This window comes from Mirounga leonina, unplaced genomic scaffold (assembly GCF_011800145.1).
Source record: "Mirounga leonina isolate KUSES-001 unplaced genomic scaffold, KU_Mleo_1.0 Mir_82, whole genome shotgun sequence".
Lineage (NCBI taxonomy): Eukaryota > Metazoa > Chordata > Mammalia > Carnivora > Phocidae > Mirounga > Mirounga leonina.
In genome coordinates this window covers 1,899,890-1,914,927 of record NW_023270825.1, presented here as the reverse complement: position 1 = coordinate 1,914,927, position 15,038 = coordinate 1,899,890, and the positions used below count along the sequence as shown (strand labels likewise).

Here is a 15,038-nt window from a genome sequence, read left to right as displayed (position 1 = left end):
CGGATCAGTTCTGCCTCACTGTGTCCAGAGAACCCTGAGCTTTCATGCTGCAGCTCTGTTCTGGCTCCAAAACACAAGACTCGCAGCCGCCGGGGAGAGACAGACAGCGGTTTATTGTGCACGTTTACAGGGCGCAGCGGGGGGCCGCCGGCACCAGAGGCCGTCGCGGGGTCGAAGCTTGAAGGTGACGAGCTACAGCAGCGGGTTCATACATAAATTATACACAGGACTCCTACATGGAAAATAAAGCCCAAAGTCCTGGCTTTTAATGAGAAAAAAAATTTTCCAGTATCATTCTGGTAGTTTTGAATGGTCTAGTCAAAAAATACTTTTGGTATAGAAAAGGCTGGACGTACAGTTCCAACTTGAGTCTGGACGGGGCAAAGGCTACTGCGTCATGGCTGGCCCCCGCCCTCCGAGCAGGCACCCCCCCACCGTCTGCCCCAGCCCGGCCCACCTGAGCAGCAAGAGGCTGCAGGGAAGGCAGGGTGCTGGCTGGCGGCTCCTGATTCAGGGCCCCGGCGCCTGCACTGTGCCGGTCCAGCCCGGCACCACCAACCTTATGTAGGTGACCTACACCAGTGCCCGGGACACACGCACCAAGCACCACCACTGACAGACGTTTCCATACGGAGGCCCCTTTGGTAGGGGAAGGAAGAGATGCACGTGGGGAGGGTGGGAAGGGCGGTGGGGTGCCAGGACTTCCAGTGACAGGGTGGGCTCGAGCAGGGGGCACACCTGACTGCGGTTGCAAGTTTTCAGTGTTGGGGTGGGGGTGACATCGAGAACGAGGGACGGCCTTGGGGCCAAGTCAGTAAGAGGGTTCGTCTTCATTGGCAACCAACCAGGGAAATTTCAGGGATTCTTACTGGCAACAGGGACAATTGTTTAGAAAGCTGGATATTTATTTGGATTTACAGTAATTGGCAAAATTCAGTCTTCTTGGAGGCAAAAGTACCTCTCCCAGTTATGGGCAAACTGAAGAAAGGGCCTCACCTAGAAACTGCAGGAATTTCACATTGTGGATGCTGTCTGCTGAAGTGAGCACCATTATAAACCATGTCTAGCTTCAGCTTTTCTGGACAAACAGCGGTCTCTCTGGTGGCTCCTCGGCTGGCAAGCCCGTGCAATGCTCCAAAGGGAAGTTCAGGCTAGCGTTCGCTGTCGGGGTTTGATCCGTGGATACAACTGGGAAGCAATGGGAACAGTCAGGACGAGGACACGGCATGCTGAACGGAAGGGGCGCCCAGAGGGCCACACGGCTGGCTGCCCTGCCAGGCTGACACTCGGCAGCCACCCACCATCTGAGGTCCCAACTCCCTCTACGAGTCGTACCCCACTGCAGGACAGCCTCTCCTAGCACCTGGCACCACCTAGAACCCGCACCGGTGGCTCTAAGGTGCCCTCTCCCCTCCAGGCCGGCATCTCTGGGTCTCGGCCTGGTTCACTTCGGCAGAACAAAAGCCGCATCCGCCAGCCCCGCCAGGTGTGTGGGAGGAGCGCGAGGCACCTGCTCTGCTGAAGGGTGGAGGGCAGTTACAAACCCAACAGAGGGAGCAACCCGCACGCCCCCGACCCAGAGACGTGTCGGGACCACGGAATTGTGACGGGGTGGGGGTGGGGGCTGCTCGCCTAAGCTCCTGCATCAGGGTGCTTGGGGCTCCACAGCAAGCACCCCTGCAGCTCCCACGGAGTGAGCGCGGACCTGCCAGAGCCTCCTGCTACCTCTGCAAACTCGCCCACTCGCAGAGGCAGCGCTGAGGGTGGAGAATGGCCGTCTCCTACCACGGTCGCCCCGCAGGATCTGCCCCCACGCGGAGCCCCGGGCTGGGGAGAACAGGACGGGACCGCCGGACTGACAAGGCTGACCCCAGAGCAGCAAGCTCGCAGTGCTTACTTACCCCCAGCAGGTTCTTGGGCACGTAGCCCTCCCGGTCCCCAAGGCGAGCCCACCACCACTCGGTCTCACTCTCGTCCTTGCGCCGCAGGATGGTGATGGCATCCCCTTCGTGGAAAGACAGCTCATCGCTGTTCTGGGCCTCATAACCCCACAGAGCGTACACCACTCCTTTGTTCATCACGCCCAGCTTCTCCTGCACCCCTGGGATGAGACAGTAAGCACGCGGTCAGGGGGCCCTGTCCCCACCCCTTCTCTGCCCGGCAGGCGTCGTCAGGCTCCTGAAGTGCTGGGGCCGGAGACAAAGGTGTGCTGCTGGCCGAGGCTCCTTAAGGTCAACCTTACAAGTGCCACCTGGAACAGTTCCCAAAAGTCAACTAGCAAGCCACCTGACTGCTCCTGGGTGTGGGGAGCCCCCAACAGCGGCCGCAGCGCTCCGCGCCCCCACACCACAGCCACCAAGCCGGCTCCTGCCTGGAGTGACTGCGGGGACCCTAAGAGCCAGGGGGGGGCGACGGCCTGGCTACTTCCCGCCACCCTCCTCCTGGCATGGCTGTCACTGTGACTGTGGCCTCGGGGAGCCGGGGGCCCGCTTCCATTTGTCATGGCACCCCCAGGGTCAAGGGCAGGGCTGGGCAGAGTTAGGTGTGGCGCGGACGACCCGCAGCTGTTTGACCCCTGGGGCAGAGGTGCTGTTCCAGCTCCCGAGGTCTGATCCCACGCAAGTGCCTTAATTCAACCAGAACGAGCCTCACTCCCCCAGCGGCACACGCCTCCTCGATGGTCACCACGGGACGGGGACGGGGCCCCCACCCTGGCTGTGCTTCGCCCAGCCCCCCCGCCCCCCAGCTGCTCCAGCCAGGGGGCCCGCTGACGCAAAGAGGAGTTTGTTTCCAGAAATCTGGCACGAATCTTTCTGAGGACACGGATTTCCAAACATGCTCTTAGGAACGGGCCTGAGGGACAGCGTGACCTCCATTCCGATGAGACCGGGGCTGGGGGGCTGCTCCCTGCGCCGGCAGCCCCACGCACACATCCGCGCCGTGCCCGGCGGAGGGACCTGCGGCTCGGGCCGCCCGCGCCCACGTACCGTACAGGAATTGGGAGCACTGCATGTAGCCCTCCTCCATCTCCTCACACTTGTCCGCCGCAGTTTCAATGTCACTGATGGTGGAGGCAAAAATGGCGGCGCCGCTCTCCACCAGCTGTTTGCAGAGGTGGACGCTGTTGCAAGAGGCGGCGCAGTGCAGCGGTGTCCTGCAACGGAGGGCGGGTGAGCGCGCCGCGAGGCGCTGCCCAGGCCGGCCGGGGGCCCCACGGGCTTCGGGCTTGGTCTTTTTAATGGCCTGGTTTCTCCTCACCCAGTGTCTCAGACCACACACGCACTGCTGAACGGGCCGGGGCCCCGAGGGGCCCGAGCAGCAGCCCGCAGCGCGCCCCACGACAGCAGGAACGCACGGCCTGACGCCGCATGGGTCCCCGCGGGGCAGCGGCGCAAGGCGTTACGCGTATTTTGCCACAATGTAAAAGACCCAGACGTTCAAACCCCACAGACAGGTGCCTGAAGTTCACAACAAAATCTACAGGATCTGAGCTTCCTTTCCATACCGGTCACCCGACCATTTAAAACCAGGCGAAGAGGGGCGCCTGCGCGGCTCAGTCAGTTAAGCGTCTGCCTTCGGCTCAGGTCATGATCCCGGGGTCCCGGGATCGAGCCCCGCGTCGGGCTCCCTGCTCAGCGGGGAGTCTGCTTCTCCTTCTCCCTCTGCGCCCCCCCCAGCTTGTGCTCTCTTTAATAAATAAAATCTTTAAAAATACATAAAATAAAACCAAAGACTAAAAATTTGCCAAATGCGCAGCCCACACCATTAATAATCAGGTACGTGCAAAGCACGACGAGAGCTGTGCCTTCCCCCAGAGAACCCGGAGAGCTGGTGCGGGCGGCCGGACAAGGCAGCCTCGGGTAAGGTGCTGCACAAGCCCATGCTTTCCTGCCTCTGCGCCTTCCTGGGTCCTGACGGCTCGGGGCCACCTCCTCCTGTAGACCGAGCGCCCCGGGGACCCTCACCAGCCGTCGCTGTCGGCGGCGTTCACATTGACCCCGAAGTCCAGCAGGAACTTCACGATGTGGTGGTGGCCGGCGCAGACGGCGTTGTGTAGGGGGGTGATCCCTTCGTCGTTGGGCTTGCTAGGGTCTTCCACCTAAGGACACAGAGCGCTTGTGAACCCCACCTCCCAGCACACAGGGCAGCCCCGGCCTGCGGCTGCAGCTCAGCTCACCTCATAGATGATCCTTTGCACCAGGTCGAACTCTCCCTCCAGAGAAGCGTCTAGGAGCAGTGCCAGGGGATTGAACCGGACTCTCAGCCCGTGCCCCGTCCGCTCTGAGTTCGGTTTCTTCAGGTTGGTCCGTTTGCTCTGCCGAGAAGGAAGCACACTTTTGATTTAAAGGTCATGTGCCAACGCACCCAGCCCTGGTGGGAAGGAGGGACAGGGACGGAAGCTGGAGCTAATGCGTGCACCCAGCCATGCTGAGCAGCCCCTGGCATCAAGAGCAATGTCCACTCGCAGGGCCCCACCAGCGCGCCCTGGGGGAGAGCGGCTCAGGGGCTGGGCCCTGGCTCGTCAGAGCACCCCTGGTGGGGAGGGAAGTGGGTGACAGCCAAGCTCGGGAGTCAGCAACTCATTCCTACCAACTACAGCAGACTCCCACTTTCCCCTCTGCTCCAACACTGACCTCCCACCAGAGGGGCCTGTCTACAAGGTTCCTCTCGTGGCCTGCCCTTCAAATTCCAGCGCAGCTTCCCTTCCTGGGGGAATCTGACTGGGTCCTCGGTGAAAGCTCCGCGGGCCCAGGCACTTCTCTAGAGCCCCATCTGTGTACTGCCATGCTCTCCTCCCCTCGGCCTCAGGGGCGGCAGGGACGAGGGCCAGGTAAGCCCCACCGCCCCCAGCACTGTGGCTGACACAGGCAGGTGCTCTACAAATACTGGCTGGCTGCCTCGGAAGCCGTGGCCCTGGTCTAGGACGACACCCACCGTAGAGGCTCCTGGTGGGGGCACAGCGGGGGGCAGTGCTGGGGGGGCTTGGTCTTCCCCTGGTGAGGGGGCCTCGGCCCCAGGGCTGGGGACCTGCTCTGTGGATGGGGCTGTGGCCACGTTGTTGTTGTCATCCTCGGCAGGCTCAGCTGTTTGGTGGGTGCTCTGGGGACAGATGAGGCCCTCCGGTTCAGGGGAAGGGAGCTCGTTGTCATTGGCGTCCGAAGACGGGGCAGGCTCAGCGGGGAGCGGGGCTGTGGGCCGGGCAGGGCTGGCCTCTCCCAGGTTCCCGTTGGTGGTGTTTCCATTGTCCACGTCGGCCAGCGTGCCCATGAAGTCCTGTGAGGGGCTGGGCTGGTAGAAAGGGGTGCCCTCCATGCCCCCCGCCAGGGTGTTGAAGCGCTGGTACAGCAGCTTCTGGATGTTGGGCCCGCCGGGGCCCTCGGGCTCCGTGATGGAGCTGCGCTTCTTCAGGGGCCGCGGCGCGTTGGCCAGCTTCCGGCGCAGGGCCTCTAGGTCGGCGTCACTCTGGTAGCGCAGCGGCGAGTGCACGATGGGTGTGAGCTTGGTGGGGCTGAGCGGCCGCGGCAGGCTCTCCACGGTGCCCGAGCTGGTGCCGCCGTCTCCGGGGGCGGCTGGGCTGTCCTGCTCGGGCTCTTTCTCGATGCTTTCTGAAGGTGGCTGGGGCTGCGACGTGCTTGGGGCCAGCGCCCCGTGAAGAAACGGCAGCGGCGACGGGGACGTTGAGCCGGAGGGCAACACGGGTTTGCCGTACACTGGAGGAGACACAGAGGACGGGGGGCAACGGAGTCCTGTCACTGCATGGCTGTGGCTGAGGCCGACTCTTCAATCCCCCAGGAGCCCTCTGATAAAAGACGCCCCCTCCCTGCTGACTCCCTTTGGAAGACAGAGTGTCTCTCTCACCGGTTTTTACATTTGGACTTCCAGAGTCTGGGCTTTTTCAAATGAAAAAAAAAAAAATAAAGTGGTTACAGACCCGACCTCCCCACCCCAAACAAACCCTCCTTGTTTTCTGGCCAAGGAGGAAGACACCATCTCTAAATAGCATCTGACCCTCAGGCTCAGTCTCGCGCTGTGGAACATAGGCCGCCTCAGACAGGAAGGCTCTGCCCGCCGGCCCAGGAGCTGTCGAGAACGGGGCCAGAGCCCTGCCACAGGGTGAGCAGGGAGCTTCCGCTGGGGCTCGGGGTGGCTGGGCACTCCCAGGAGTCTGGAAGCTGCGGCGCACACCCAAGAATGTGTGAGGAGGCCCTAGCCCAGCTCTGACCCACAGGACCCTGCTGTGCAGGTCACAGTCATTACCTGCCCCGGGATGTATGAGCCCAAGCTCTGTTCTCTCACCTGCATCCCCAGGACATGTCAGCTCCTAGGGCTCATTGCCCCTCACCACGCCAGGGCTCTTCTCCCCTGCGGGCACGGGGGTAGGCTACCCCGGCACCAGACACACCCTTGCCTCCCGTCCAGGGGCTTGGCTCAGCCTCTGCCAGGTGGCCAGGAGGACCACATCCGGGCAGAGCCCTGCCCTTGGAAAGCTTCTGCATACGTTTCCGCAAAGCAGGAGACAAAGAGGAAATTCTGGGAGCTGGGCTTCCCAAGTACCACAGGGAGGCAGGTGCTTAGACATGAAGGGAGAGCTTCCTATGTGAGCCTGCTGCAAAACCGCTCCATGCATGTCACCTTTTACCCCAATCCCATGTGGACATCTAAGGCCACACTGTACGTAAGAATCAAAGTTTTAATCCTAAATTAAATAGTGCGTGGTCCACATAGAAGGCTCCAGATTGGCATTTTAAGTAAACGTATAATTTGTTAGCCCCAAGACAAGAGTACGAACCCACCATACCTGCTTTAACAGACTTATTTAAGGTGCTGTGCACTGCTGGCTGGTAATTCTTAGGAGGTGCGGCTTGCTGGAGGTACATGGAGTATATGGAACTTGAATTCACTGTCTGGGGTCCTTTCCTGGGGGACTGTGGCCTCGACCCTTTATCAGCCAGAAAGGGCCTAATGGCCACAGTCAGCGGGAGTTCAGGCTTGCTATCTCCAGCTGGGAATGCAGGGGGCCCTGCTGGTGGGTACGTGGGACTTGGAGGCACAGAAATCCTCTGCTGAATCTGCTGTGAGGAACCTGGCGGGTGGCTGCTGGCCGTGGGGGGCAGTGGGGTAGGTTTCTGCCGACTGGGCAGGCCGGCGCTGGGCCTGGGCAAGCTGCCTTCCTTCCTCCTCTCCAGGGAGTTTGTGGAGCCCGGGCCCACGGGTGCAGGACTTGGGTACGTGCCGTAGCTCGGAGGCAGCTGCTTGCCGACACCAGGGATGGGGGGTGGCACTTTACCCATCTCCACGCCCTAAATTTAGATGTTAAGAAGAAAAAGTCACCCTTTGAAAAGTTAAGCATATTTCTATTCATAGTCACAAGAGAATACAAAGTAGGACTTGTAATCCTTCCAATCAGCACGTGGCCAGGCACAGGACACGCTGTGCGAATCAAAGGTGGCAGGCCCGTTGCCCACCAGCAGCAGATCAACTCTGACACATTTACACCGGCGTGCCGCTCAGGGACTCGGGGTCCATGAACGTCTTCAGACTTGGTCATACTTAGACACTCACAGGATGAATTTGCCTCATGAAACCTCTCACCCCTTACATGAAAATGAAGGCTCAAGAGTGACACAGTGAGGATCTTGTTGGTGTTTTGTGATAAAGATAAATGGCCTACCAGCTTCTCCGTGGCTCCTAAAGTTGACAAGGGCGTTGGCTGGCTGGAGACGGTCCCCTGCTTGAGAGGACCCTCCATGCTTGAGTCCTTCCAGTCCACACCAGTGGGCTTCACTGAAGAGTTGGAATTTTGTTTCAATGTCGGCCAGTTGCCATCATTGGCTTGAAAAGAACACAGAATTTGAGTAAAATGTTTCCTGAAATTAGTTGAACCAACCTAAGAATAACCCCTTGTGAGAAGCAAAGATCACCTTCTGGGAGATCACATCGGCTGGGGGATCCACGAACCAGGCGGCCGACCACCCCCTCCCCACACACAGGCCAGCACCCAGCAAGCCCGAGGGTGGTATGCGCTGGCAAGGCATCGCTCTCACGTGTACGGAGACTCGATGACTGCGCACGGGGCTGCTGCGACCCAGGCGAGGGGCCAGGGGACCATGGAAACCTTCCCAGGCCCCCATCTAAATAAAGGTCAAATCCACTACATCAACACCAATAAATAAAATAAGCATCGGCACTTAACTTTTCAAACATAACACCAATTACATAGAGCAATTAAAAAAATCTGTCTTTTGACTTCATAACAGGTTTGACTTGTACTACTTGCACGGTAAAAGAAAAATTTGACTTTAATCTGTTAGAATAATTCAAGATCACAAGAGGCCAGTACAAGTTCCCACTGATTGGAATAGCAAGCTATTATTCTTGTTGCAGTGATTAGAAAGCTAGTCGAACCCATGTTTTTAGGAAAGCCACTGAAAAGATTTTTTTTTTTTTTTAAACAATGCATTTTCCAAACTGAGAAAGGGTGCAGAAGCAATCCCTCCTAGCAGTCACAGTGACATAAATAAGTTACAGCATCTGCAGGGGTCGGGTTATAGCCTCTGACTCAGGCTCCCGCTCCTCCCGACCACAGACACCGGTGAGGGACTGGACCCAAGTGGGGCAGACCCCCCTATCAGCCACATGAATGGAACAGAAATCAGAAGGGACTGTTTGGGGCCCTTCTGATGGGAACAGCACCTCCCTTTCCTCACTCCACCAGCCAGCACGAGCAGGTGGGGAGAACTGAGAAGCAGCAGGGAAATCACTCTTCCTCAGGACAACAGTGCTTGCGAAAAGAGCTGTGACCCGTGAGACGGGGAGTAAACGCTCACATGTGCTCTGAGCACAAGCGCAGAAGGTGCCTCTCGTGCAGTGAGGGGGGCAGAGCCTCAGGGCCCCGTGGGGCCCTGTCAGGGACAGCCTCCTGTGGCTCCAGGCTGCAGGGTCCAGGACGGTTCCAGCCAGGCTGCAAGGACGCTGGTGAGGCATTCCAAGGCCCCAGTCCAAACCACCACCTTGCTCTGTGTGACCGGTCAGCCTCTTCCAGGCATGTGCCTTCACGTCCCCTTGGTTGTATCTTAGGTGTGGGGGGTATGTGTGGGCCAGAAGCACACACAAGGTCACCAAGGATACACGGCGATGGCCACAATGGGCTGATTGGGAAACAAACAGCGCCCCGGCGGACTCTGAAGGGAGGGAGGGAAGGAGGGAGGGAGGGAGGGAGGGGCCGGTCTCAAGAAGTGTGGTCAGCCAGCTGCTTCTGAAATCCACAGCGATGGGAGGTTTTATGGAAATCAGCCACAAAGGGACTGAAGACGGAACTGGGAATTTCCTTCTTCAGGATGAGGCAGGGGGTGCAGAAGGAAGATCATTTATTTTCATTATAAAGAATTATAAAGGGACAGTAATCTTCAAGTATGATGGGAGGTTCTTGTATAGGAGCTAAATCTAAAGTCTTTAATGAACTCAGAAAATCATCTTAATTTCTCAAAAACGAAACCAAAAACCCCTTGCTGTGCCAGCATCTGTCAAACCCTTCCTGAGGAGGAGCTGGTGTGTGTGGCCCAGCCCAAACTTCACACCTGTCTGTTGAAGGAAGTGTGGCATTTTTTTCAAGCCTAGATGGGATGAGCAGACCTTTGTCAGTTTGGAAAACAAATGATTGCTGGGTTAGCAGTATCAGAGAGGGCCAGAGCGCCCCACCGGGCCTGCCAGCTGACATACGGTTTGCAAACGGGTTTGCAGAGCGCCCTGAGGAGCTGCAGTCAGGCCCGACGTCAAGGTCTGACACTGTCCACAAGCTGGTCACTTTGGGCTTCCCACGGCCATCTGTGTGACACGGAACCAGAAGGACAGTCGACAGTGTAAGTCAGAGTCCCCACGGGGAGATTTCTCCTCCCAGCTCCACGCCGGGGCCAAGATTCTGCCCCCAGTGTGGGGGGCACAGCTTGCTTGTGTCCAGTCACCTTGCATGGTGGTGGAAAGACCTAGGCTGCAGTTGAACTTCTGTGGGACACATTCTCTGGGTCCTGTAAGGGTGTCTTCTCCCAGCGACCCCTGTGAGGCGGCCCAGCACACACCCACAGAGAAGAGGGGAGATGTCCTCGGCCCAGGAAGTGTTTGAAGTGAAGTCAGCAGAAGAGGACTGGCTGTGCTAATTACCTGCCACTGGAAACAGACAAGTATCTACTCCCACTGTAGGGTGGTTCAAGCTATAAATAACAGAAGAAATAAAGAAAGCTGCCCTTGGAGATTCGCACCAAGCACACGCTCCGGGTGGCTGCCACGACATGGCCGTGGACGGAGCGGAGCCCAGGTGTGTGGCCTATCCTGCCTGGGTCAGAACCAACCCCGCACCCCCCAGCAGGTGTGGCAGACCTGCTGCTGCTCAGACCAGGTGCTGGGTAAGAGCCCACGAGCAAACAGAAGCCTGCACAGATCTATCACCAGTCCTGACATCAGCCCTCAGCAGAGCCCAGCTCAGTGTCCTAAGGGAAGGGACGCCGTCCTGTCGGTACCGCGCTCCGGGATTCCGTGTGCCGTGGGGAAATGCGGCAGCCCAGCAGCAAGAAAAGTCTTACGGCAGAGAAGCGCTGCCTTCTCAATGTTTAGAAAACAGCCGCCTTCTTCTGAGAAAGGAGAGCAGACTCTCACTGGAGAGCCTGACCTGCCCTTGGTCGGGAAGCATCCCATCAGGAGAGCTACACGCCAGCCCGGTGCTGGTCACACCACACGGTTCGGCGCGGCTGAGGGCCACCGCCACGCTCTATCGACCTGTGCATCGATTACGACCAGCCGGGTGGGGAAAGGGAAGACCGGCCCTCGTGCACTGTTTCCGGACAGGCCGCCCCTCTGCCTGGGGGGGGGGGCAGCAGGCTCGAGTGCCCTCACGGGGAAACAAAACCCGTGGTACGAGAGGATCTGGCCTTAAGTAATTTGTGTTTTGAAAAGCACACAGTAAAGACGTTCAGCTCAATAAAGAGAATCTGTCCTCACTTTAGGGTCATATTATTACTGTGGTGGCACACATGTCCCAAACTAGCCAGAAGACAAAGTGCCTCGGGGGAGACAGAGGGTGGGCAGAGCCTGGGGTGCTGTGGGGGACTCCTCCGAGGCTGCTGACCTCCATGGCTCTCCCCCAAGACGAGGACCCGGGCCACTCACCAGATTTGGATCTTCCATGGGCAGCACTCGAGGCAATAGTAAGAGACTGGGGCTTTATGGGGTCCCCTGGGACAGAGTAGCTGCCAGCGCTGGGCACCTGGATGTAAGGCCCCACCGCAGCAACCCTGCCAGGGGTGCTCAGCGGTGACTGCGGGGACGACGTGCCATTCACACGGCTCAGCTATAGAACGGGAAGAAATGAGAGTTAAGGTTCTAAATGAAAAGAAATCACAAACCTAGTGTGACAGTCTACTCTCATGTGAACCACTCACTAGATCATGTGCCCTTAAGAAGCTCCATCATCCTGAAAAATCAGTATCTAGAAAGGGCAAGCATTGAAAGAAAGGCCACGACCCACACCCCGTATGAGTGATTCTCTTTGACATCTCCTACCCACCTGTGAGCGAGGAGAGACAGGAGCTGACGGCAGAACCGAACAGCTTCCCAGGACCCCTCCACGAAGCCCTCTTCCCTAGGGGATGCCCTCCCTCCCCCAGGTGGGCAGAGGCGTTGGTCAAAGCCTGGGCTCTGAGCCTGGCTTCAAATCCTGCTTTGCAACACTTACTCACCGTGCTGCCCTGGGCAAGTGCAAGTGACTTAGTCTCTCTAAACCTCTGTGCCCGTGGGTGGAAAGTCACGATATGGCTTCTTGTAAGGACCGAACAAGCCATGCCGGCTCTGGTCAGCCCTGAAGACAGCTCTGCTCTTCTCAGCAAGGACAGCACACTACAGCCAACGACAGTGATCACCTGATGCTGCCCAACACGAGGGTCCATAACAGGGATCTAACTGGAGAATCACTGACACCTTAGGGGCCCTGAGATAGGCTGTGAGAGATCCATAACCTCTTACAATTGTTTGCAGAATTCTGCATACATGAGCATGTATCATTTTGGGGACAGGGTCCAGGACTTTCACAACTGCCCACAGGTGCCTAGGACCTTTAGGTGGAGACACATTTATGCAGAGGCACCAATTTCTTCAAGATCACCTGAAGTACCAGGTGGAAGGCAAGAAGGAACATCTACCTAGCTATCTGTGATGCTTAATTTTGTGTGTCAACTTGGTGAGGCCATGGTACCCAGATATTTGGTCAAACGTGTCTGGAGGCTGCCATGCAGGTATGTTTTAGATGAGACTGACATTTAAATCAACAGACTCTGAATGAAGCAGACCGCCCTCCATAATGCAGGCAGGCTGCCTGCCATCGGTGGAAGGACTTGAGAGACAAAGACTGAGGTGCCTGGACAAAGAGGGAGGTGGGCCTGCAGACGACCTGCCGACGGGAGCAGTGGCATCCACAGTCCCCCGTGTGTCCAGGCTGCAGATTTCAGGTGTGCAGCCTCCACAATCATGCCCGTCACTTCAAGTCAATCTATGCATCAGTCAATCACTCTCCACATACGCCCTCGTTCTATTTCCCCAGAGAGCCCGAATGACGGAGCACAACTAGAGAGTGCTGGGTGAGCAAGCATGGAGAGCACGTACACTTCCTCTCCCACGGTCTCCGTGTTGCTCATTGAGAGAAGAAAGGAAAACGATTATTTGAAAACACAGAGTTATCCAGATTAGCCACTGACCCTCTGGTTAAGAAGGACAAGAACAGACCGATTTGTAAATAAGAGCTGTCACCTGCTACCACCGAGGACACTCCAACAAGGGGCAGGCGCCGCCTGACCGCCCCCCGCCCCAGCCAAGCCCCAGACGCCCACACTCGCCTCCCGAGAGCAGCCTTCAGTACGGCAGCAGCTGACAAGAGGCCACTTGTCACACTGGGAAAGCACTAATTACGGAGAGTGGATGAGGGCACTTGGGGAGCAGCGTCCCGGCGAGCTGACGGCCCGCTCTTTTCACTCAAGCTCCGCATGCAGGCACTGCTTCCTTCAAACCCTGATGCCACCCGTGGAAGGCAGGCCAGGTGCCACATCCAGCCAGACTCGGTGCACAGGGGTCCCTTCTCCCACAGGCTCTTGGGATGCTTGTGCTCACTGAAGTGCCAAGAGCAATGGCAGGACTTGGGGGCACCCGGCCTGGCAAGGGGGTTGGGGAAAGGGGCCACAGGCCCTGGGACATGCGTGTTCTACCAAAGCTTCAAAAGGAGCGAAGTAATGACCCGGGAAGATACCCATGTTGCAGTTAAAACAAAAGATGAGGAGAACAGTGTGAATGATACCATTGTTACAGTTTCATTTTCAATGAAAAATTAAAATACTTTGTTGTCTGTATTAAGCAAAAGACTGGAATCATTAAAATTATCATCCTTGGAGAATGAGAACAGGGTGAAAGGGACTTTCACACTTTCCTTCAAGTGTTTCTGTACTGTTTTAATTTTTCAGAGTATTTATTACCTTTGAAAGTCAAAATAGCAAATAAAGGTTTTTAAAAAGCACTAACCCTCAGTTTATTTCTGCTGATTAAGAGTGTCTCATGGTTTGTCTCCCTCTCTGGTTTTGTCTTGTTTCATTTTCTTCTTCTCTTCCTCTATGATCCTCTGTCTTGTTTCTTACATTCCCCATATCAGTGAGATCTTATGATAACTGTCTTTCTCTGATTGACTTATTTTGCTTAACAAACTGAGGGTTGCTGGAGGGGAGGGGAACGGAGGGATGAGGTAATTGGGTGATGGACATTGGGGAGAGTACGTGTTGTAATGAGCACTGGGTATTATATAAGACTGATGAATCACAGACCTATACCCCAAAACAAATAATACACTATATGTTAATTAACTGAAATTAAAAAAAAAAAAAAAAAGCACTAACCCTTTACATGGCACTTTGCTTGAAAGTTTACAAAGCCCTTCCACATGGGTTATCCTAAGAATCCACATGATGACTGTTGGGGCAGACAGGACATACCAATTGACAGCAAGGACATGCGTCTGCACACAGGTCAGGGAATGTGCCCACGTGGCCCAGCTTACAGGGGCAGAGTGGGACCAAGCCGGGCGTTGCGACGCCAGAGCCAGAGCCTTCCCCAGGGAGGGGACAGAACTGCACGGGAGTTGGGGGGTGGTCAGGGAACATCAGCTGTGGCTGTGGACAGGGATGGTTTGCATTCCATCCACCAGGAAACAAATGTGGCTTTGGAAAGAGAGCTTTTTGTTACTGTCATTTTTTTTTATGGTTTTTACGGTTTATGGCCAATGTATGTTTCATCAACTGTGGCAAATGGGGGGAGCAAAATGCCATTATAGTGAAGCTGTGCAATTGCATGCTGAATCATTTTTAGTTTCTCTCACACAACTATTTTCTTTCTCACATGCCTGAATTTTCTTCCCATAGAGACGTTCACGCAGCTCATTGATCCGCTTGTCCATCACGGCCACCTCCATGTTGCGTTTATTCAAGAGTTCCTTCTGCTGCTGGAGCTTTGAAGTCTGTTCCTGGTTAAGCTGGTTACGAATCTGCAAATTAAAAAATACAACTTTTATGATTTGCATTAAACAAATGCTCATTTCCAGGGAAAGTAAAAAAAAGAAAAAAGTAGTATCAAGTACTTATGCGTGTTTATATAAATGCATTGTCACCCACGCACTGAATAGTTTACAGGTACAGCATGGATGAGGCCAGAACAGAGTTCTTCTACATCTGCAAACACACACATTCTTCAGAGCATCTGGAGTGACTGTGCGAGTGATGACTGTGAGAGACCACGACTATGGCCCCTGGGAATGGCGTGTCACAGACACCCGCCTGGAGCACGTCCTCTAGGGACCCGAGCACACGTGTCCGCCCCACATAGTCCACTGAACGAGCACCTTATGTGGAGACAGTACGGAACTCACGAAGGATGGCCTCGCTCGCCTGCTGGAACGTACGGGTATCATGCTAGTGGGCTGTAGCCAGCACTTAAAAAAATGACCCACAGAAGGCGCC

At 56.3% G+C, this 15,038-nt stretch overlaps 1 protein-coding gene across 6 annotated transcripts in view; it reads right to left on the bottom strand.

The window, feature by feature from the left end:
• Window positions 1-177: 177 nt before the first annotated feature.
• The window catches only part of PPP1R13B (protein phosphatase 1 regulatory subunit 13B), a 91,646-nt gene continuing 76,785 nt past the window's right edge, over window positions 178-15,038 (bottom strand). For 4 of the 6 annotated variants that reach the window (XM_034993103.1, XM_034993104.1, XM_034993109.1 and 1 more), the window contains 11 exons: window positions 14,426-14,566; window positions 11,161-11,341; window positions 9,721-9,825; window positions 7,673-7,833; window positions 6,800-7,301; window positions 4,936-5,711; window positions 4,178-4,315; window positions 3,966-4,099; window positions 2,988-3,154; window positions 1,902-2,101; window positions 178-1,188 (listed from right to left, as the gene is read on the bottom strand). In XM_034993103.1, coding sequence (XP_034848994.1) covers window positions 1,147-1,188; window positions 1,902-2,101; window positions 2,988-3,154; window positions 3,966-4,099; window positions 4,178-4,315; window positions 4,936-5,711; window positions 6,800-7,301; window positions 7,673-7,833; window positions 9,721-9,825; window positions 11,161-11,341; window positions 14,426-14,566 — 2,547 coding nt within the window. In that variant the 3' untranslated portion in view covers window positions 178-1,146. The remainder of the gene's footprint in view (window positions 1,189-1,901; window positions 2,102-2,987; window positions 3,155-3,965; window positions 4,100-4,177; window positions 4,316-4,935; window positions 5,712-6,799; window positions 7,302-7,672; window positions 7,834-9,720; window positions 9,826-11,160; window positions 11,342-14,425; window positions 14,567-15,038) is intronic. The other 2 variants (XM_034993105.1, XM_034993107.1) reach the window with 2 other exon arrangements.